Genomic DNA, 22553 nt, shown 5'->3' with positions numbered 1-22553 from the left:
AGGTGTGCACCACCACACCCAGCTAATTTTTTGTATTTTTAGTAGAGACGGGTTTCACCATGTTGGCCAGGGTGGTCTTGATCTCTTGACCTCATGATCCACCCCCCTCGGCCTCCCAAAGTGCTGGGATTACAGTCGTGAACCACCGTGCCTGGCCAAAACTGCCATTTTTAAACCATCAGATCTCATGAGAACACCCTCACTATCACAAGAACAGCACGGGGGAAACTGCCCCCATGATCCAATCACCTCCCACCAAGTCCCTCCCTCAACACATGGGGATTACAATTCCAGGTGAGATTTGGGTGGGGACTCAGAACCAAATCATAACAGCTACATAATAATGTTTCAGTCAACAATGGACTGCATATATGACAGTGGTTCCCTAAGATTATAATGAAGCTGAAAAATTCTTATCATCTGGTGATATCATAGCTGTCATAATGTCATAATGAAACACATTACTCAAATGTTTGTGATGGTGTTGGTGTAAAGAAACACTACACTGCCAGTTGTATAACTATATAGCACATACAATTAGTTATATATAATATTTGATAATGATAATAAACAATGATGTTACTGGCTTATATATATACTGTATTTTACTTTGTATCATTATGGTAGAGTTTATTCCTTTATTCCTTCTACTTATTAAAAATAGTTAACTCTAAAGCAGATTCAGGCAGGGCCTTCAGGAGGTATTCCGGAAGAAGGCATTGTTATCATAAGAGATACAGCTCCATGTGTATGATTGCCCCAAAGGCCTTCCAGTGATACAAGATGTGGAGGTGGAAGACAGTGATATTGATTATATTGATTCTGTGTAGGTCTAGGATTATGCGTGTGTTTGTGTTTTCATTTTTAACAAGAATATTGAAAAGAGAAAATAAAAATGTAAAAAACAGAAAAATACTTATAGAATAAAGACATAACAACATTTCTTACAGCTGGAGAATGTATTTGTGTTTCAAGGTGTGTTACTACAAGCATCAAAAGTTAAAAATATAAAGTTAAAAAATATATAAAGTAAAATAATATAAAAGTTAAAAATATTAAGTAAAAAAGTTACAGTAAGCTGTAATTATTAAAAACATATTTTAATTAACTTAGGGTAGCCTAGGTGTACAGTGTTTATAATGTCTACAGCAGTGTACAGTAATGTTGTAGGCCTTCACAGTCACTCACCACTCAATCACTAACTCACCTAGAACAACTTCAGGTCCTGCAAGCTTCATTTATGGTAAGTGCCCTATGCAGATGTACCCTTCTTTAATCTTTGATATCATATTTTTACTGTCCTTTTTATTTTTAGACATGCAAATATGTACCATTGTGCTACAACTGCCTACAATATTCAGTACCGTAATATCCTACACAGGTTTGTAGCTATATAATATACCATATAGCCTACATGTGTAGGCTAGCCCATCTTGGTTTGTAAATACACTGTGATGTTCAGACGAAGACAAAATTGCCTAACAATACATTTCTAAAACTGTATTCCCATTGTTAAGTGATGCTTGACTATAATAAGAAAATGGCTCTTCATAGATGGAGATAAGGGTGAAAGGACTGACTAATCAATTTATCAGGGAAGAAGTTTACTAAATAGAGTAACGCTGCATGTTAGGATGTGCATTATTTTATTCGTGCATTATTATTTGCCATTAAGTACAGGATTGTTAATTTCCAGCACACCAGATGTTCTCATCAGATGTTGGTAATGGCTAACACTGTCATAATGTGAGTTTTTGATGCAAAAAAATTACATATATATATAATAATCCTAGAGAAATAGCAAGTTATAAAAAAGTAATAAAAACAAGTTGTTCAGTATTTCTGAAGCCCAGAATAAATAATTGGGTCCAAAAATCGGATGCATTGAGTAAAAAATAATGAAAAACTTACCAAGAATATTTTTAAGTAGAAAAAATAAAGTTACCTTCCAGATAAGAAGAAGACATTAAAGGAACTCTAGACCCTGGGGAGAAAAACATGGTATATTTTTTATTTTAAAATAGTGATTACAAAAAGGTTGAATAGAGGAAAAAAAACAGTTTTATGTCTTCTTTGCCACATCTCATAAAGTGCAGCAGATACTGCAAAATGATGAAAATCTTCAGGACTGAAAGATTTTAGAAATACTAGTATGGCAACAGTCTAAAACAAAAATGACACAAATGTCTTAACCATTTATATACTGTATATTATACTGTATATATAATATACAGAATCGAATTTGTACATTTCTGATTTCTTTGGGATTTGCTAATTTCGTGAACATTACAAATTATTTTATCTTCTATGCAGTACTTCCTTTCAAATGTTAATGTGTATTTTAGCCATAAATATTCATAAAATTTAAAAACGATGAAAAGTTTTATATTTTTTTAACTTAATATTTGCCAAGTCTATGTTCCTGAATTAAATGTGAGAAAATGCAATGGTTTCAACAACAATGTCCAGCAAGAGACGCAATTCAAATATAAGATTAAGTTCAGCTTTGAGGTCTGTGATATTGTTTCTCTAAATTTCCAAGTTTTCTAACAATAAATTCCTGAAGTTTAAGAGAAGGAAGGTGAAAGATTGAAAATGAAGGATGTGGAGATAAGTGAAACTCATAGCAAAAATTGCATGAATAATATATAGTGGCAGAATTTGAGACTTTTCTTTAGATCTTGCCACAGGGTTCCAGGAAGCTACCACAAAATAAAGCTCTAATAAAAATGTGAGCTCCAATTGGGATTTCCCATGGTGATTGGTAGGAATGGAATTTACTAAACTTCCAAAGAAAGTTTTCTCATTTAATTAGATATTCTGAATATAGTAATACATCTCTAAAAATTAATTACCACTTTTTCCAAGGATATTTCTGATACCCTGAATTATGTTTTACGTCTGTTAATAAAATGAACACTAAAAAACAAAAATTAGTGGAATAATTATAATAGCTTTCAAACACAAATACCAGTAATCCTAATAGTTCATACTCAGATATTTAGGCACAATCTTTATAACATAGTCAGTTTCAATGCAACCCTGACGTTATGACATAGTCATCCCTAACATATATGGGCTCAGAATAACATCCCCCTTTGATTCATGTGGACTTCCGTTGCACCCTGGAGACACTTTCTTGAAGGAAACCTACAGTTGAGATGCCTCTGCATGTATCAATTCTTACTTCTGTTCATCCCATCTTAGGAAAGGAATTAAAATAATGAAGAAAGAAATAAGGATTTCAGAAGGGGAGAAAGAGAAAAGCTCAGACTTTGGAAAATAACAGGAGCTTTGATGTTGTCTATGCCGAGCATAAAATGAAGATCTGAAGTGAGATTCTCAACCTTTTTATTCATACGTTAGTATTTGGCATTAAGTACAGGATTGTTGCTTTCCAGCACACAAGATTCATGTACAGTTAAATGCGTGCCCTAAAAAGCATTTCTTAATGAAATATGAACTAAGTGATTTGAGGTTGCCTTCTTCTCAATTCTTAAAATGCTTGACATTAATTACAAGTACCATATCAATACAAAAATTTCCAATATCCCTCTTTTTCGGGATATTGTGATCTTAGTTTTTATCAAATGAGAAGAATGAGATTACAGCTACTGACACAGATAACTAAATAAATATGGGGATATTTTTAAAAACAAGTAAATTTAAAGGAAATCTCTTCATATTTACGTTAGCTAAGTTTCATTTAAGCATTCCATTAGTAAAACAAAATATATTTAGTTATACCTTGATAACAGGGCATGGTTTTTGAAAGTGTAATCTTTTCTAAGAAGTGTGTATGTATATGTGTGTGTATCTACATCTATATATCTACCTAGCTATATATACTTATATAAACGTGTTAAATAGTATTGAAACTTTGAGGTGACTGTCATCGAATCATTGTTGTAATTTCCATTTAAAGTTGAAAACATAAAATCAAAACATTAATATAAAAATAAAATAATTTGAAGAAAACCTCCTTTAGAATTCAAATTAATATTATAAATAAACATTGTGTTTTATTACATCTTCTTGATTTAGTCAAACAGATGATGTGTTTTCAAAAAACACATTGCTCCAAGCCAATGATCTCTTGGTTTCCACATATTAACTAAGGCAAAAAGGCAGGGGAAACATCAAGCTATCTTTAGTGTACTCTTTTTCTCATAAATGCACTTCATTATTTTCCAGTATTGTAGATGCAACCTTGGCTATAGCAGCTCTCTTAGTGAGCATTGTTCTTTGTTCTTAGATACACATTTAAAATATAAACAATTATAGACAAATATAAACAATCATTCAACAAATCAGTAGCAATTCTTTTTATATTTATTTGTTAATCATAAACTAATGTTTGTGATACAATATGAAAAGTAAATATAGATATTTAAGCTGTTTTTCAAAAACCTATAAATTAAATTTTAAACTTATGTTACAATGAAGCTATTTAAGAATGATTTAATCAACCACCTATACAGTTCTTTCTTAAATTAATCTTAGGAGCACTACTATATTTTTCCTCCAAAATGAAAATATAATGACATACTATATATTAATTTTGCACAGAATATCCCCCCACTTGCACCTTCTTCATATTTTTTTCAGATTTGTATTTTCACTAAGTGACTAATATTCACATAGCCCTGTAAACTTTTATGCTATGCTAGAATGGCAAACGAAAATTATTTTATGCAGGGAAAATATCTATTATTTGAGTCTCGGTGGCAGCAGTATCAGCTATTTCAAACATTTTCATGTTTTGGCAAGTATTCTCTTCTCTTTTAATGACCTAAAATTTAGTGGAACAAGTAAATTGTATTCATTTATTTTTGCAAGCTACTTTTAATACAAAAGCAAAAAATACATGATAACCACACTCTTACTACAGTATAGCTATCAAGGGAAGACTAATTAAATTATCTACAGGGATGACAAAGGGAATTTCAAGAATCTTACATCATTTGTGACAATTTGGCTTAAAGAAGAGAAAAATTGCAAGGTAACTTTAAAAGTCATCATAGAAATTTTTACATATTTATATTTATCATCAGCTTTATACTGCTGAAGGGAGAGTAAGAGAATAGGGCCAAATTTGTTTTAGGGTAACTGTTGGTTAATTTTCAGAGAACTTGTCAGTAGTATTCAAATTAAGTCCTTATTTCTTGAACAAAGTTGCAAAATTGATCTACTTCAAAATAGTAACAGTTTAAATGGGAATTCATTTGGTTCTCGATTACCCAAATGTATTAGTTCGTTCTTGCATTGCTATAAAGAAGTATCTGAGACACAGTAATTTATAAAGAGAAGAGGTTTAATTGGCTCATGGTTCTGCAGGATGTACGAGAAGCATAAGCCTGGCATCTGCTTGGCTTCTGGGAGGCCTCAAAAAACTTAACAATCATGGCAGGTGAAGGAGTAGGCACCGCACATGGTTGGAGAAGGAGCAAAAGAGACGGGGAGGCGCTATACACTTTTATCAACCAGAGCTTGCAAGGACTCACTCACTATCATGAGAACAGCACCAAAAGGATGGTGCTAAACTATTCATAAGAAACTACCCGCATGATCCAATCACCTCCCACCAGGCCCCACTCCCAGAATTGGAGATTACAATTTGACACGAGCTTTGGGCAGAAACACAGATCCAAACCATATCACAAAACAACTAATGAACAGAAGCTGAAAGACCGGATGAATCCCCAACCAGAGACCCTGTTGCCTTGCTGTTGAACTGAGAGTATAGAGAAGCCCCCAGGTGCTAATAGATAATTTACAGAGTATAATAGTTGCTCCTGAGTTGGCTGAATGTTTTAGATATTTTCTGCAAAGAGTGGAATAAAATGATTTAACTATTTTTAGGATACTAAGGTTTGTAAAATGTCCTAATTTGGTACGGTAGTTATAGGATTTAAAGTGTCACAATTGTATCACATATTTAACTCCAAATAATTTTGTGATCAGCCTAATCTAAGCACTTTCTAGTATCTTCAGCTATCGTGATGATTGAACATTCATAATTTTATCAGAAGGAAGAAGTAAAATATGCTGCTGTGAGAAGCCAGGCATTAGGAAATTTGGCTGATAGTCCCAGTTTTGCCACTAATTAGGTGTGGTCATTCTTTATAAGTCCCTTCTACTTCTAAAATGCTAATGTATCTGTAAATATGCAATTATTATAAGGTCAATTCAATGGAAGTAGAAAGGATGAAAAAAATTCAGAGCAAATATTTTCTTCATCCTCAGATATGTACTAGCTGTGAAATTATAGCATATGTACTTGTTCTAATCATTTATGGTAAGTTCAAGTGTATCTACAATACTTTATATAGAAATAAAAGAAAATCTTGATCAGGTGCAAGAAGTACACAAAGTGCTATCAAACTTTCTTCTCCACTTTATTAAGATCAGACAAGTGCTTCTGAAAGGTGATTATTTAACATATTAAATCTCTTTATCAGATTCATAATTTGTAAAGAAGGGCTTAATTTTTCATCTCATTTTCCACCATCTATTCTTGCATTAAACTTTCTATGTTTGCATCTTAAGAGGTCTTGAATCATTAACCTTACTTCCATCTTAGTTATCCTGAATAGCTTCTATACTGTTAAACACCAGGTGATCCATGCCAAGTTGCTGTTTTGTAATTGCTCTTAAAGCTTTTATGAGTGGTTGTATTTTTTATTCCAACTTTATTATGAACTCCTTCAGGGAAGGACCTCCATTTCTGTTTCTTTGCCATCCTTCCACATAACATGTATGAGGGGTGCGAGGTTAAATTAATGCTGTTGACTCTATTGTTTTTAAGCATCCACCTGGTCAACATGAGGGAACTTGTAAGTCACAGATTCAAGTCTTAGATTTAGTTCTTTCAAATTTACCATTACCAGTATATCAAGTGTTAGGTTTCTGTAAGAATCCTGATAAACTGGGCTGTCAGGAGTTAATAAAGTGTTTTTTTTAAAGTTTGGTTCCTGAGTCAATATTACCTGAGAAGTTGGTTAAAAATTCAAATTCCTATGTTCTACCCCCAAACCAATAAGTCAAATTCTGTGATACTGGATACTGAATAACTACATTTTTAATGAGCTCCCTACATAATTATTGGGCATAGTGAAGTCCAAGATCTTATTTAGCAATGTCAGGAAAGAGAATTGTCCCAGGAGTAGCTACATTTACTAGGGTCTCTGAAAATGAACTGCCCCCATTATTCTACTCTGTTACAACTTTTATAACTTTATACATTTAACAAACGTGCTTTCTTTTATTCCTGCTGAGTATCTAACCTTGGTTTTCCACTCTTCTTCTTTGTGTCACGTTTATCACAGACTCCTATTTCCGGTTTTGTGGTCTTGACTAGATAAACTGATCATCACTCCTAATTGAAACTCCCTTTACTTAATAACCTGCTTTCAATGTTCTCTATTCTTGGACTATACCCTGATTTTTGTTTAATTCATTCATTGTGGCTCTACAGAAAGCTCTTGAATTCCTTTCCCTCATAGAAGGTTTTTACTGACAAATTTTGGGGGTGAAAATAAGCAAGCTCATTACTAACAATGAGAAAATTGAGTAGGTTTTAAGATCTAAGCTACATGTTTGTTTTAAGGAGATGAATTTTTATTTTATTTTATTATTATTATGCTTTAAGTTTTAGGGTACATGTGCACAATGTGCAGGTTAGTTACATATGTATACATGTGCCATGCTGGTGTGCTGCACCCATTAACTGGTCATTTAACATTAGGTATATTTCCTAATGCTATCCCTCCCCCCTCACCCCACCCCACAACAGTCCCCAGAGGGTGATGTTCCCCTTCCTGTGACCATGTGTTCTCATTGTTCAATTCCCACCTATGAGTGAGAACATGCGGTGTTTGGTTTTTTGTCCTTGTGATAGTTTACTGAGAATGATGATTTCCAATTTCATCCATGTCCCTACAAAGGACATGAACTCATCATTTTTTATGGCTGCATAGTATTCCATGGTGTATATGTGCCACATTTTCTTAATCCAGTCTATCATTGTTGGACATTTGGCTTGGTTCCAAGTCTTTGCTATTGTGAATAGTGCCGCAATAAACATACGTGTGCATGTGTCTTTATAGCAGCATGATTTATAGTCCTTTGGGTATATACCCAGTAATGGCATGACTGGGTCAAATGGTATTTCTAGTTCCAGATCCCTGAGGAATCGCCACACTGACTTCCACAATGGTTGAATTAGTTTACAGTCCCACCAACAGTGTAGAAGTGTTCTTATTTCTCCACATCCTCTCCAGCACCTGTTGTTTCCTGACTTTTTAATGATTGCCATTCTAACTGGTGTGAGATGGTATCTCATTGTGGTTTTGATTTGCATTTCTCTGATGGCCAGTGATGGTAAGCATTTTTTCATGTGTTTTTTGGCGGCATAAATGTCTTCTTTTGAGAAGTGTCTGTTCATGTCCTTTGCCCACTTTCTGATGGGGTTGTTTGTTTTTTCCTTGCAAATTTGTTTGAGTTCATTGTAGATTCTGGATATGTTGATAAGCAACTTCAGCAAAGTCTCAGGATACAAAATCAATGTACAAAAATCACAAGCATTCTTATACACCAATAACAGACAAACAGAGAGCCAAATCATGAGTCAACTCCCATTCACAATTGCTTCAAAGAGAATAAAATACCTAGGAATCCAACTTACAAGGGATGTGAAGGACCTCTTCAAGGAGAACTACAAACCACTGCTCAAGGAAATAAAAGAGGATACAAACAAATGGAAGAACATTCCATGCTCATGGGTAGGAAGAATCAATATCGTGAAAATGGCCATACTGCCCAAGGTAATTTATAGATTCAATGCCATCCCCATCAAGCTACCAATGACTTTCTTCACAGAATTGGAAAAAACTACTTTAAAGTTCATATGGAACCAAAAAAGAGTCCACATCGCCAAGTCAATCCTAAGCCAAAAGAACAAAGCTGGAGGCATCACGCTAGCTGACTTCAAACTACACTACAAGGCTACAGTAACCAAAACAGCATGGTACTGGTACCAAAACAGAGATATAGATCAATGGAACAGAACAGAGCCCTCAGAAATAATGCTGCATATCTACAACTATCTGATCTTTGACAAACCTGAGAAAAACAAGCAATGGGGAAAGGATTCCCTGTTTAATAAATGGTGCTGGGAAAACTGGCTAGCCATATGTAGAAAGCTGAAACTGGATCCCTTCCTTCCTTACACCTTATACAAAAATCAATTCAAGATGGATTAAAGACTTAAACGTTAGACCTAAAACCATAAAAACCCTAGAAGAAAACCTAGGCATTACCATTCAGGACATAGGCATGGGCAAGGACTTCATGTCTAAAACACCAAAAGCAATGGCAACAAAAGCCAAAATTGACAAATGGGATCTAATTAAACTAAAGAGCTTCTGCACAGCAAAAGAAACTACCATCAGAGTGACCAGGCAACCTACAAAATGGGAGAAAATTTTCGCAACCTACTCATCTGACAAAGGGCTAATATCCAGGAGATGAATTTTTATCACACTATGCTGGCTACTATAATTCTTTGATTATAGTACTTGCTGAAATTTCTGATGTAGTATCCTAGTTGCCTAATTAACATGGAACATTAAGTGCCTCTCGATTAAGGCATTTAAATTATATTGACCTAAATGTTTTCTAACTGGACATTACATCCTCAAAGAAAATGAATCTCTTTATTGTCTTATCAAGATACATTTTATTTTTTACATTTGGCATGGTCTTTATTCAAAAAAGGGATATTAAAAAGTATGGTTTTATGTCTCCAAATCTTCTCTGAGATTATCTGTTATGTCCAGCCATTTTTTGAAACACACAATATTGCAGTATCATGACTGTTCTGGAAACAAACATTTTCTTTCTGAAGCATATGCAGTCTACACTGCAGGGCTCACATATAGAGAATTTAATAATAAAAGATCAAGATTAAAGACTCTATACTCTCCTAGGGAACTACAGAAAAGTTTTCCTGATTGTTCTCATGGCTAGGTTTTTTTTGTCAAAAGGAATGCTTTTCTCTTCCAGTTAAGGTATAATATTAATCATTATATTAATTGTACTCAATTTGAGTATACTAAAACTTTTCTGTATTACTTAGCCACTAATCCTAAATCTTCTTTTTCACCATTTTGACTTTAAAGCTTTACACTAGAATATTGAATGATGCACAGAGTACCATTATAGCCCTGGAGTATTTTGAGTTGGATTATGAATTAACATTTACTGGTGAGTTTCATAATTTCCTGTTTTTGTTATAGTAATAATCATCTTTTCATTTCTAGTTGCAGTAGTCTCAAGTATTTCTTGTAAGGCCAGTCTAATGGTCATAAATTCCCTCCACTTTTGTTTAGGAAGGTCTTTACTGTTTCTTCATTTGTAAAGGTTAGCTTTGCTGAATATGGGATTAGTGAAAGACAATGGTTTTTTTTTTCCTTTTATCACTTTGAATATATAATTGCATTTTCTCCTGACGTGAAAAGTTTCTACTGAGAAATCTGCTGAAAGTCCAATGAGTATTCCCTTAAATGTGATTTGGTGCTTACCTTTTGTAGCTTTTGGTATTCTCTCTCTCTCTTTGATTTTGGACAGATTGTTTATAGTCTGCCTCAGAGGGGATATATTTGGGTTGAACATAATTGGAAACAGTTGAGCTTCCTGAATCTGGATGATCGTGATAAGATGCCATATGTGGAAAGTGTTTAGCTACTTCGTTAAACAGGTTTTCTGTGACTTTCTCCATCACTTCTCCCTGGAACTCTCTCTTTTTTTTTTTTTTTTTTTTTGTCTTGCTTTGTTACCAGGCTGGAGTGCAGTGGCGCAATCTTGGCTCACTGCAACCTCTGCCTCCTGGGTTCAAGCGATTCCCCTGCCTCAGCCTCTCGAGTTGCTGGAACTACAGACACGCGCCACCACGCCGAGCTAATTTTTGTACTTTTAGTAGAGACGGGGTTTCACCATGTTGGCCAGGATGGTCTCAATCTCTTGACCTTGTGATCCACCTGCCTCGGCCTCCCAAAGTGCTGGGATTACAGGCGTTAGCCATGGCGCACAGCCTCGAACACTGTTCAACTGTGAGTTTCTTTATTTAATGGTGTCTCATAAGTCCTGTAGGCTTTATTCATTCTCCTTTATTATTATTTTTTCTCTGACTGAGTTATTTCAAAAAGCTAGCCTTTGAGTTCAGAAATACTTTCTTCTGCTTAATCTAGTCTATTATTAAGCTTACAATTGTATTTTTATTTCATTATGAAATTCTTCAGCTCCAAAATTTCTGCTTAATTCTTTTTCATTATATCTATCTCTTTGTTGAATTTTTCACTTAGATCACAAATTGTTTCCCTAATTTTTCTGAATCATTTCTTTGAATTTTTTTTGTATCATGTTGAGTTTCCTTATAATCATTATTTTAAATTCTTTTTCAGGCATTTTGTAAATATTCTTTCTACATTCCCTATTCTTTCTAGGCTTTGGATGCCTAGGTCTTAGTTTTACCATCAGGTGTAGGCTCCTGGCAGCCAAGGTTGTGATGCTACAGAATTTCATTCTCCAGTGATCTGTTACTGGAAACTTATCATGTTTCTTTGTATGTATTATGTTTCCTTGCTTTTTCGTGTTTCTTGTGTGCTCAGATTGGTATCTGTGCATCTAGTAGAACAATTGTTTTTTTTTTCCAATTTTGTGAGTAGCTTTCCCAGAGAGAGTCTTTCTTTCCTACAGATGAATCCTAGAGTGTCACTTTTATATGGTATATATGTCAGTGGCCTAGGCTGTGGAGCTCTGGGATGGCAGTGTCACTGTTTTGCTGGGAAGGAAACACCAGGCTGGTTGTTATGCTGGATGTGTGGGGGTGGAAAGCTCTCCAGGGGGTTGGAACAGCCACTAAACTGGCTATGAGGATGGGCATGGGCACACACATATGTGTGCGGGTGTGGGAAGCTGGCAAGTTGTTCAGAAGATTCTCTGCTGTGCAGGTCCAACTGTTTCCTAGGGAGGAGAGTGTCGCGTGGCTTTGGTTGCTTAGGTCTTCGTTTTAACATCAGGCCCAGGCTCTTGGCAGCCAGGGTTGTGGTGCTGCAGGCACCCATGTGAATGTGATAGAATGATGATGAGGTCTCAGGGACAAAGAGTATAAGTGGTTATTGGCCTCCAATGCAGGACACACTGTAATGGTGAGTCCAGTTTCAAGATGGTGCTATGATGCAACAGCTTACGATACAGGGTTGCAGAACTATATTTTTAAGAATGTTCTCAAAAGCTTGGAATCTTTTATAGTAGATTAGGTAATACATGTCAAGATGACAAGCAGTGTAAATATATAAAAGTGAGGTGTTTCTAACTGCCTGGGAAAACTTCCTTGCAAAAATCTCATTAACTAAAAATTGCAGATTATTTTCGTCTCTTGTTCAGGAATTTCAATGATAAATTTTTCCATTGTTTTCATTGTTTCATTCCATAGTTTTATAGTTTTCACTGATTCTTCATTGTCTACAACAGTACCTCTTAAATTTTCTTGTAAAATGGAACTTTTTGAGAACCTGAGGAAAGTGAATGGAACCTCTCCCTCAAAATATTCACACACACAATATATATTAGAGATTTCTTGAGGATTAATAAGCTCTGACTTCTAAGAAAATGTCCAGAGTCCCTATCTTGTCTTTTAAGAGCCTCCATAATATAGCTCTGACCTTCTTTTTTGGTCTCCTCATTTTGTAGTCTTCTCCAATATATGTCTTTCATTTCGACAAAACTGAAGTCTTCCATTGGAGTATACATTAAACTTCTCTGCTTCATTACCTTTTTCCTTAGAAAGGCAATAGAAAGGTTTTTCGTTCTTCCTATAATTAATTCTTTCCCATAGTTGTATTAAAATGTGTCCATTCCTCAAGCTTAATCTCAAATTATGTCACCTCCATGAAACATTCCAAGATTGTTCTGGCCAGAAAGACTTTCTTTTCTTTGAATGCCTATGGAGCTCAATGACTAAGCAATTTGAAGTATTCTTACATTGCACTTCTTTTTTACGGCCATGAAACCTTTCAAGTGAATACACTTTATCTCTCCAACTATGCCATAAGCCTCTGGTGAAAATTAGCACATATTATTTACCTTTTTATTCATTTGTATGAGTAGGAAACCATCATGCACATAAATGAGGGCTCAATAAATAATTCTTGAATGGAGGAAACATTAATAGAAAACCAACATCTTAAACAACTGAATTTTGGCACGTTGCAACATACTTCAGACTAAATTAAGTAGCTGTGTTGCTTACAATTTTATGTGACAGTCTGTTACTCATGCATTGTTTTCAGTTTTGTTACAGGTACTGTAATCAACATTAACCAGAAAAGGACACCTAAGTCTCACTGTGCTGATAGCAGTCTATTTTTACAGGAAAAGGGGAGACAAGAAATGTAATAGATAGCTTCCCTTTAGTAAGCTACCCAGGGCTTGATGAAGAACCAATTGCTTCTGTTATATAAGTGCCGAGAAAATTGCAAGGTATTTAGTATGGCTACTGATGAAGAAAGAGCAATAGACAATGTGGGGAGGAGGGCAAGACACACATTCTGTACAGTAATATTTAAAAGCATGCAAGGGATGAGTCATAGTGACTAATAGTGATAAGCTAAGAAATGTTAACCAGAAGTTACAAAGAACTATGAATTCACTGCTGATAGTTTCAATAAATATGATCATTGATATTTGGTCTCTTTCAGTGCAAATGATAGTGTAAGTATCATATATATGTATTGATTTAGAAAATACATACGTTATAGTGTTTCCAGAGTAAACCTTTATGTAATGGTTAATGTTCAAAATTTCAATGATGCTCATTTAATCCTAAAACATCAGATAACTGAAAACTATTTGATTTAAGTTTTCTCACTTCTAGTCACCTTTTCTTAGATAGTTATTTTTAGTCTACTTGTAAAATCTTATTTCTCAAACAAACACCATAGCTGAAAATTTTCCATTCTTCATGGTGAAATGATTATCTAAATGGAATAGAAACACCGTAAGTAAGATATACTCAATGACTGTATTTTTCTTTTAGCATAGGAAAATGATAAAAATTTTTATATAATAAAGACTGTCATATCTGTCATTGTTTTTCTTTCGAGAGATAAATCACGGCAATGTAAATATTATTTTAAAGTAGCAGGCCATATTTTTATTTGAAAATACTAATAAATATATACCACTTCATTAGTGTTCGTGGAATCCTCAGTGATTAAAAAATAAGTTTTTCTGTTATACCCAACTGTGATTTAATTAGTTGCTACATCCTTAAAATTGATATACACTGAATGATAGCCACAATTAATATCATGTTAGTCAGATTTGATACTGCATGTAGTTACTAGATGTTATCAGAACTTTAGCTAACTTCTTTAGGATTGCCTTTATGATATTATCTTGTTTCTAATGTGTAGGATTTATGCATTAGAGACAGTAACAGCCCATTGATTTTGACTCAGTATTACGTTAACTAGTTGCCAACAAGCAAAACAAACAACAACCAATACCCAGTTTTCCCAATTGGATGGTCCTTTATTGCTGACTTAGGAAATTGATTCACACAGATAACCCTTGCTAAAATATTGCATTTTTTTTAAAGAAAAGCTGTGATAGTTTAATCATAGAATAGAGTCCCCACATACCCCGCACTCAATTTATTTTACTATTAACATTTTGTTAGTATCGTAAACATGTTACAATTAAGTAACCAATATTCATACATTATTATTAACTAAAGTCCATTTTTGTTCAATTTCCTCAGTTTCCACTAAAGGTCCCTTTTCTGTAACACATCACATTTATATTTCATGTCTCCTTTGGCTCTTCTTGATTGTGACAGTTTCTCAGATTTCCATTTTTGATAATACTGACAGTTTCAGGAGTATAGACCAGGTATTTTGTAGAATGTCCCCCTATGTAAATTTCTCTGATGTTTTTCTTATGATTAGATTGGAATGATGGGGATGGGGGAGGAAGATAACAAAGGTAAAATATTATTGTCATTACATCACACTAAGTGTACATACTGTCAACATGATTGAACAATATTTTAATATTTAAAATGTTTAATTGACAGTTAATAATTGTGCTTATTTATGGGGTACAATGCAATGTTTTGCTCTATGTATACATTAAAAAGATTTGATAAACTAATTATCATATCTGTCACCTCACCAATTTATTTTTATTTTTTGGTGAGAATGTAAAAAATTTTAGCAATTTTGAGCACTTTTGATGTTAAACTTGAGTATCTGGCTAAGCTCATATTTGTCAGACTTCTCCGCTAATGGTGTAAATTTACACTTTCCTGCCCTTCTTTCATACCGTACTCAACCCTTTGGAAAGAAGTCACTACGTGCAGCTTACACTTAAGGCCCAGTATTCTGCTCGACCTCTTTGAGGGCAGAGTGCTGGCATAAATTATTTGAAATTCTTCTGCACAAAAAAATTGTCTTTTTTCTTTCATTTATTTATTTATTTTTATTTATTTATTTTTTTGAGACGGAGTTTCACTCTGTCGCCCAGGCTGGAGTGTAGTGGCGCAATCTCGGCTCACTGCAACCTCTGCCTCCTGCGTTCAAGCAATTCTCCTACCTCAGCCTCCCGAGTAGCTGGGATTACAGGTGCCTGCCACCACGTCTGGCTGATTTTTGTATTTTTAGTACAGACGGGGTTTCACTATGTTGGCTAGGCTGGTCTCGAACTCCTGACCTCAAGTGATCCGCCTGCCTCGGCCTCCCAAAGTGCTGGGATTACAGGCATGCGCCACCACGGCCGGCCTTCTCATTTACTCAATCATCTATTTATATCAGTATGGACTCATGGGTGTTTCTTTTATATTATGATTTGCAATCCAATAGTACTTCCTTTTGCTATTGAAATTGTTCCAGTTTTGGCTATTGGGAGCTTTTTTAGTTGATCCCTGTGTCCCTTTGACACATGTACATCATTTTTTTGAATACTTATTTTCTAGCACTACAAGATGTTCCAGGTTCACCTTTCAGAATATTGATTTTGACTTAAGTTTTTTAACTGAGGATCCAGTGTTCCCCAGTGCTCCTCCTTGATTTCGGTTTTTCTTTCTCCTTTAAATAAAATAATTTCACACTGGTACAAATGCATACATATACATATATGTGTACATATATGTATAAAACACTGCAATTATTTTCACTAATAAAGTCATATGACTTACAGTGTCTTAAGGCATCAACAAGATTAGCATTAGGGGCAAGAGTCAGAAAGAAGACATACAAGTTTCCAAAAAAGTCTTTAAAGTACAAAGTGACTGAACATTTGTGCAATTTGCAACATGTCAATATAATTAATATGCTGCTCTTGACATCACATGTTATATAATACAATGCATTTTGAAGCCTCTATTTCTATTTCCAAATGCAAAAATTAAATGATGTCTTTCACATATCAGAAATAATAACTATGTTTAATCATAAAAGAATATGTCTCCAAAGTATCACCAAGATCCTTAAATGAGAGTCCCCAAATTTTGAAATATTAAATATATTTTAATGAATGTTAACTTAATTATATATGTGATACCATACTGTCAAGAATGAGACACGAGGACCATGGTACCACACTCTCAGGATTGAGGCAATGAGTAGCAAGGATTTGAAATCAACCAGCAAAGCTTTCATCTCTAAAAATGTTAGGAATCATTGCAATAAATTTAAATTTTTTGTCGTAATGTTCTAAATGTAGTAAAGCAATTGAATAACTTATGTAATTTTGTGAGGTGTGTTTTAAACCATAGGCAAAAAGATTTAACCTTAACCTTTCTGTAAATAACTATATAATTGTAGTTCATTTCTCATTCCTTCATTTGACATAAAAGTCTCTACTGAATAATGCAGTGTAAAGTTAAGTGAAGCAGGCCTAGTTCTGAACTTCAGAAAATCACACTATTTTCACCTCGTAAGAAGACAGGCAACAACAACATTAACAGATATAATGCCTGGAGAAATACCAATTGTAGATATGAGCACCAGCTTCACATTCAAAGATTTTCCTTGGGGGCAGGAGAAAATATATGTAAAGTGCTCCATGCTTGGCACACAGTAAGCATCAACAAAAGGTACTTCTTATTTTTAATGTTGTATTAGTATTGCTTTGTTATTGTTACCTTTCCAAAGTCATTTCCTACCACTCTCTCTGTTGAGCGTGCTTCTCCAGATACACTATCAACCATACTCCCATCTCAGGTCCCAGGAAATTGATTTCTTCCTGGAAAGCAGTCCCTGCAGATACCCACATATCTCATTTTCTGCTTTATGGGAAATAATTTTGCAATAAGTTTCACTGTTTTAGACTTACAATTTCTCTTATGCATGAGTATTTCCCTAGCAGATTTCATAAAACAGATGGGTTTGTGTTGAGGATGAAGACCTACAATACATTTGACCCTATCTGAATTGTTTTGTTAAAAAAGGCAAATACACTATCATGTGTCTATTTTCATAAAAGTCAGAGGTCTCTGTATGAGGCATGTGCCATGCTGGCTGAATAGCCATATCCCCAGAGGGCAAAAGAGCAACATGGTTACAGGATGGCTGGAAAGTCACCTCTGTGGTCATGGACCACGCATGTGATCCTAAAATCACTATAATGAATAACAGGGCAGGACATAATTTTTAGTTCACCGGTTAAGGAATATTTTGAACATTAATCAATGGACTCTGTGGGGACATGTGGCATTGATTTGTATAGAAAAGCATATATGGTGGTTAAGTACTCCCTTGGCACAGGAGAAGTACCCTCTCATTTGCTTCAAATTCTTGAGTCAGACATTCTGTCTTCTTTTCTCACTTCATTTAAATATCTACTCAAATATTACCTCATCCAAAAAGCCTTCTCTATCTGAAGGAGTGCCCTCTACTTCACTCTATTCTTTCAAATTAATTTTTCTCATATTATTTATAATCACCTAAATATTATAATTTGGTTTGTTTTTATTGCCTCTCTCTTCCCATTAGAATGTATATTCAATGATTCAATGAAAACAGATTTCTCTGTTTTGATCCTGTTTTATCCCTAACATCTAGAAGAGTGCCTGGAACACAATGAATGCTCAATCTTTGCGGAATAAATTATTAATAAATTCTAAGTCTTATTCATCCAATCCTACTTTCTTTTGGATAGCAACATATACAATAACATCTGCTCATTTTTTCTAGGCAAACCTCACTTGAAACTTGGAAAGGGCTCTAGTAAAGAAAGAATGGAGTCTTTTCTGGCAGTGCACAGATGACAAAAATATTTAAAGTCACATATCAGTACAGTTGGTAGGTTGTGCAAAAGCCTGAAACCCCAACAGGTAAAATGAGGGCATGGTCCCCATTCCTGACAATTCCTTAGAATTAAACAGCTCTGTAAATGTCCAATTTTGTACTGGGGCATGTTCTTGGCCCATAAATGGTTCATTTGCACTTTATTCAATGTCTTCGAACACAAAGAGGAAATCACGACATCTCTTTCAGTAAATGCAGTAAGCATGATTTTTCATGTTAACACTGTGACATCCATCTGTATACTTATGCAATAATATGTTTATGAGCAATTGCAAATACCTATATATATGATTTCATAATTAAATACTCTGTCACATAGGAAGCATCATCATAATACAATGTTAAAATATGTGTTCTTTTTGTTGGAATGCTATGGTTGAAATAAGGAAAGGGAAGCAAAGATGCAGAGTTAGTTGATAACTAGGACAAAAGTAAAATGATAATTGAGCACAGGTCTCTGATGACCAGCATACTGGTATATGAATACTCACAGTGTGGGATCACAATACAGAGCTATTCCTAAATGCTCTATGTACTTATAATTCAATTTCATATGAATACATTTGGATTTTTAACTTTCCAAACCAACATGTCAACATAACTTTAACAATGTTGGCTTTAATATCCCTTCCAGGACTAACTGTGATTTATTCTGCTATATTGCATGTTTGCAATTTAGTCCATTCTCTATTTATTCCCCATAATATTTGTAGAAATCTGGATGGCTTAAAGAGCCTTACTTTGCTCTGAGCGTCATAGCTCATCTTGTGCTAGTATGTTAATTCTCCACACTCACTACTGTTTTCTTTTTTAAAAAACCACTGGAGTTATATTGAGGGGATGGCAGCCTGCTGCCAACTTGTTGGGATCTTTTCTTCCTGCTCCTCAATATTGCTCAAGAAGAGAGGCACTGGAGAAGCAAGGCATCAGAAAGCTCCTTCTCAAATGATGCTGGACCAAGACAGGAAGATTTAGAATGGTTAAGGAGAAGGTAATAAACCATCGTATTTCAATTAATAAGATCTTCAATTTAGCCCCTCCTGCCTAAGATATCCTTGGCACACCTATAAAACCATTTCCTGTATGTATATTAAGAAAACGTTAGCTTTCCAATGAAACCATAGAATGATTAACAAGGCATTTCTTTAGAAAATAAAAAATGTCAGGAATAAAATCAAAGGATAAATGCGCTTTTTAAAACTGTCACTTGATGACGCTTTAAATGTGACATTTTACCTAACAATTTTTCTAACATCTATTTTATTGTAAATATTCCCATACTAGAAAATTAATTCATGTATTCTCAAATAATTTTGTTCCAAGGTTACAGTTGGTAATTTAAATTTCCCTACAGCAGAGTTAAATTCATTTATTAATCTCCAAATTCAGCAGTTTTTTAAAAATTGTTCTTGGTGACGAGAACAAATTTGAAAGCCTGCTGAATTTTAAATTATGGACTCTATATTACTTTGAGAGTCTTATTTGTTGTACCAAATGCAACCTGCAATCCCTACAGTTATATAACTTTTCCACGAGCAAGCACAAAATATTTAGGAAAATTTCACACATACGTGCTTTATTTCCTGAGAAGTTTATATGGCAGACAATCTAACATTATTATTAATGTCATTTCACAAAGTCTTCTGCATGTTTATATTTCAACAAGACTGAGTTCCTATAAAGGCATCATTTTGCTATAATGTTATTAGGCTGCTTCTTCTTCTGATATTCTGTTTTGAATTTATGAAAGCAAGACACTGTGAGGTTGTTTTATTGGGAAAACTTATATTAAGAAGCAAATCTGCCAGTCCTTCTTCTCTATTTTTAGGTAGAGACATAGTATGCCAGATATCCAGGTTTCCAAATAAATCAGCATGTTGAACTACTATATGATCTAAAATGCATAAAAACACTTATTTTTCTAAAGTACTACTGAATAGTAATTACATTGCCAATATTATCAACTGTGTCTAAAATACGTTGGGACTATAAAAATGTCTGATAGTGAAAAAGCAAAAAACAAAGAGATAAGGATACACTAGGTTAAGTTATAGTTGACAGTATTAGAGAACAGAATGTAATTTTCTTGCACTCAAACAATACCGGTGGGCATAAAAGTAAAGACAAAATCAAATGTTTTATGAACTATACCCAAACTACACTATATCGTCACTGTTTATTCAATTTTCATTTTATGTAAAAGCTGAAATACTCCATTTCCCGCTTTAAGATCACATTGCTGTAAGTAGCATCTTACCTGCTTTATGTAGAATATTTTCATGCCTGCAAAAACTAGCTATGAAAGTAATACAACTTGAAATGAGTCTCCGAACGCCAAATATTCCATATTGTCACATAAAGATAACAGTTTTAAGAGTCAATATCGCAACTATGTACTAAGGAAACAGATAAGGATGTGCTGATCAGTCACAGCTTTTATTTTGTTAAAGTTGGCCTAACTCACAATGTCAGAAAGAGTTCTCTGTGATTCATAACACTTGCACAAAGAATTGCATTTAAACATCTGAGCCACGGAGTGTATTTATAGAACATTAGTAATTACAATAAACATCTCTTAGAATTGAAACAGAATTCTTAATGAAAATAGGAGAAGTAAACTCATAACCCACCCCCCAAATTTCCAGTAATTATAAAGACGTATTCATTATTGCTGTTTTCTTTTATAAACTTAGAGGGGACGGTTTCTGAGAGACCCTGATTGGCTGAATACAAACTCAGAGATTATTATGACACTTTCTATTTAAACACTAAACATGAATTGTAGAGGATAAGTTAACTGAAGTTACGGCTTTCAGTTACGCGACCAAAAACTCTTACCTTGCTGTAGAATCTTCTATATTGTCATCAGCCATCATCTCCAAATCTTGTGCGCGTTTCTCACAAGCTTCTTTGAATAAATTCTTCTCTGGAACTGACTTAGGAGTATCTTCATTTGCTTGAAAATGTGCTATCAGATTATGTTGCTGCAAATTCTGAACGGCTCTCTGATGGGCAGGGGCCGGTCCTGGCACTGGTGCCAGTATATTGTGGTGGACAGGACTGTTGCTTTTCTTCAGTCCGTTTCTGTCCCGAGAGTGGCTCTTCAACCTGCCCTGAACCGGGGTCCCTCTATGCTCATATCCTTCCTGCTGAAGACAGCTTCCAGTGTTGGTGGAACCTTGAAAAGGATGACTAAACCACCTCCAGCGTAGCCTTAGGATCTGTTTCACATCAAACTCTTTCTTGCCAGACACTGACATCGTAGCAGGAGGAAAGACAAAAGCCTTCTCTCACAGAAAGGAAACGGAGCCTTTGTTATCTCTTGTTTTTCTGCCTCTTCTGTAGAACTAACAAAAGCACAAGTGCCGAGAGCAGTCTTTCTTGCTTTCTCTCCCCTCCCCCACTGCCTATGATACACTGTGAATACTTGTAGCCTTCTAGCAGAAGCAGAAGGCTGCAGCTAACAGTGTAGGTGGGAACCCATGCTGACAGGATGATGAGGTCAGACCTTAAACAAGTAAATCAGCTTACCACAGGAAAGCAGCCACCACAACACTCTCCAGCTGTTAGATTTGCAGGCTTGCAGCCCTCCTGCTTGGACTTGCAAATATCTAGCCCTGCTTCTTCAGTATCAAAGTACAGTAGCTGCAGCTGAAACCCAGGCAAGTGAGCCAAAGCGAAGTGTTTAAACTTATTTTCTTCTAGATTCCTTCTACTCACGCCTCCCCTGCTAGATTCATTTCTCAGTAGCCCACTTCTAAAAATGTGCCACTTTGTTCCATGATAATATGCGACAGAGGAATTCATTATAATCTATTTTGAGATTCCTTTTATGGAAACTTTGAAAATGGTTCTTTAAGGGAAAGCATCAGTACCCTCATGCGGGTTCGTAATTAGTTTTTACAAAATTAATCTGAAAATGTGAAAGTCTCTATATGAATATTTACCTGAAAACTTGACAAATTTTAGAAACATGTAAGAAAGTATTGGTTACCCATGACCACTCACACAAACACGCCATTTGGGAATGTAGAAATGGTATTTTTAGTCTACATATGGAGGAAGAAAGCAGTGCTTTTCCAAGCTAGTTAGGTTAAAAGAGATGTCTTCTCTCAGTTACCACAGCTTGAAAATGAATAGTTCATTCTGGCTCCATGCCTGGATACAAACCTTCTTATCATG

The 22553-nt window shown here is 34.9% G+C and overlaps 1 protein-coding gene across 2 annotated transcripts in view; it reads right to left on the bottom strand.

Moving 5' to 3' along the window:
* Positions 1 to 22075, bottom strand: part of KLHL4 (kelch like family member 4) — a 150920-nt gene extending 128845 nt beyond the window's left edge. Inside the window, exon 1 of one of the 2 annotated variants that reach the window (XM_003824444.4) lies at positions 21210 to 22075. In XM_003824444.4, coding sequence (XP_003824492.1) covers positions 21210 to 21631 — 422 coding nt within the window. In that variant the 5' untranslated portion in view covers positions 21632 to 22075. The remainder of the gene's footprint in view (positions 1 to 21209) is intronic. The other variant, XM_008978156.4, reaches the window with a different exon arrangement.
* Positions 22076 to 22553: the final 478 nt, after the last annotated feature.

The sequence above is a fragment of the Pan paniscus genome, chromosome X (assembly GCF_029289425.2).
Source record: "Pan paniscus chromosome X, NHGRI_mPanPan1-v2.0_pri, whole genome shotgun sequence".
Lineage (NCBI taxonomy): Eukaryota > Metazoa > Chordata > Mammalia > Primates > Hominidae > Pan > Pan paniscus.
This window is presented reverse-complemented; position numbering and strand designations above follow the sequence as displayed.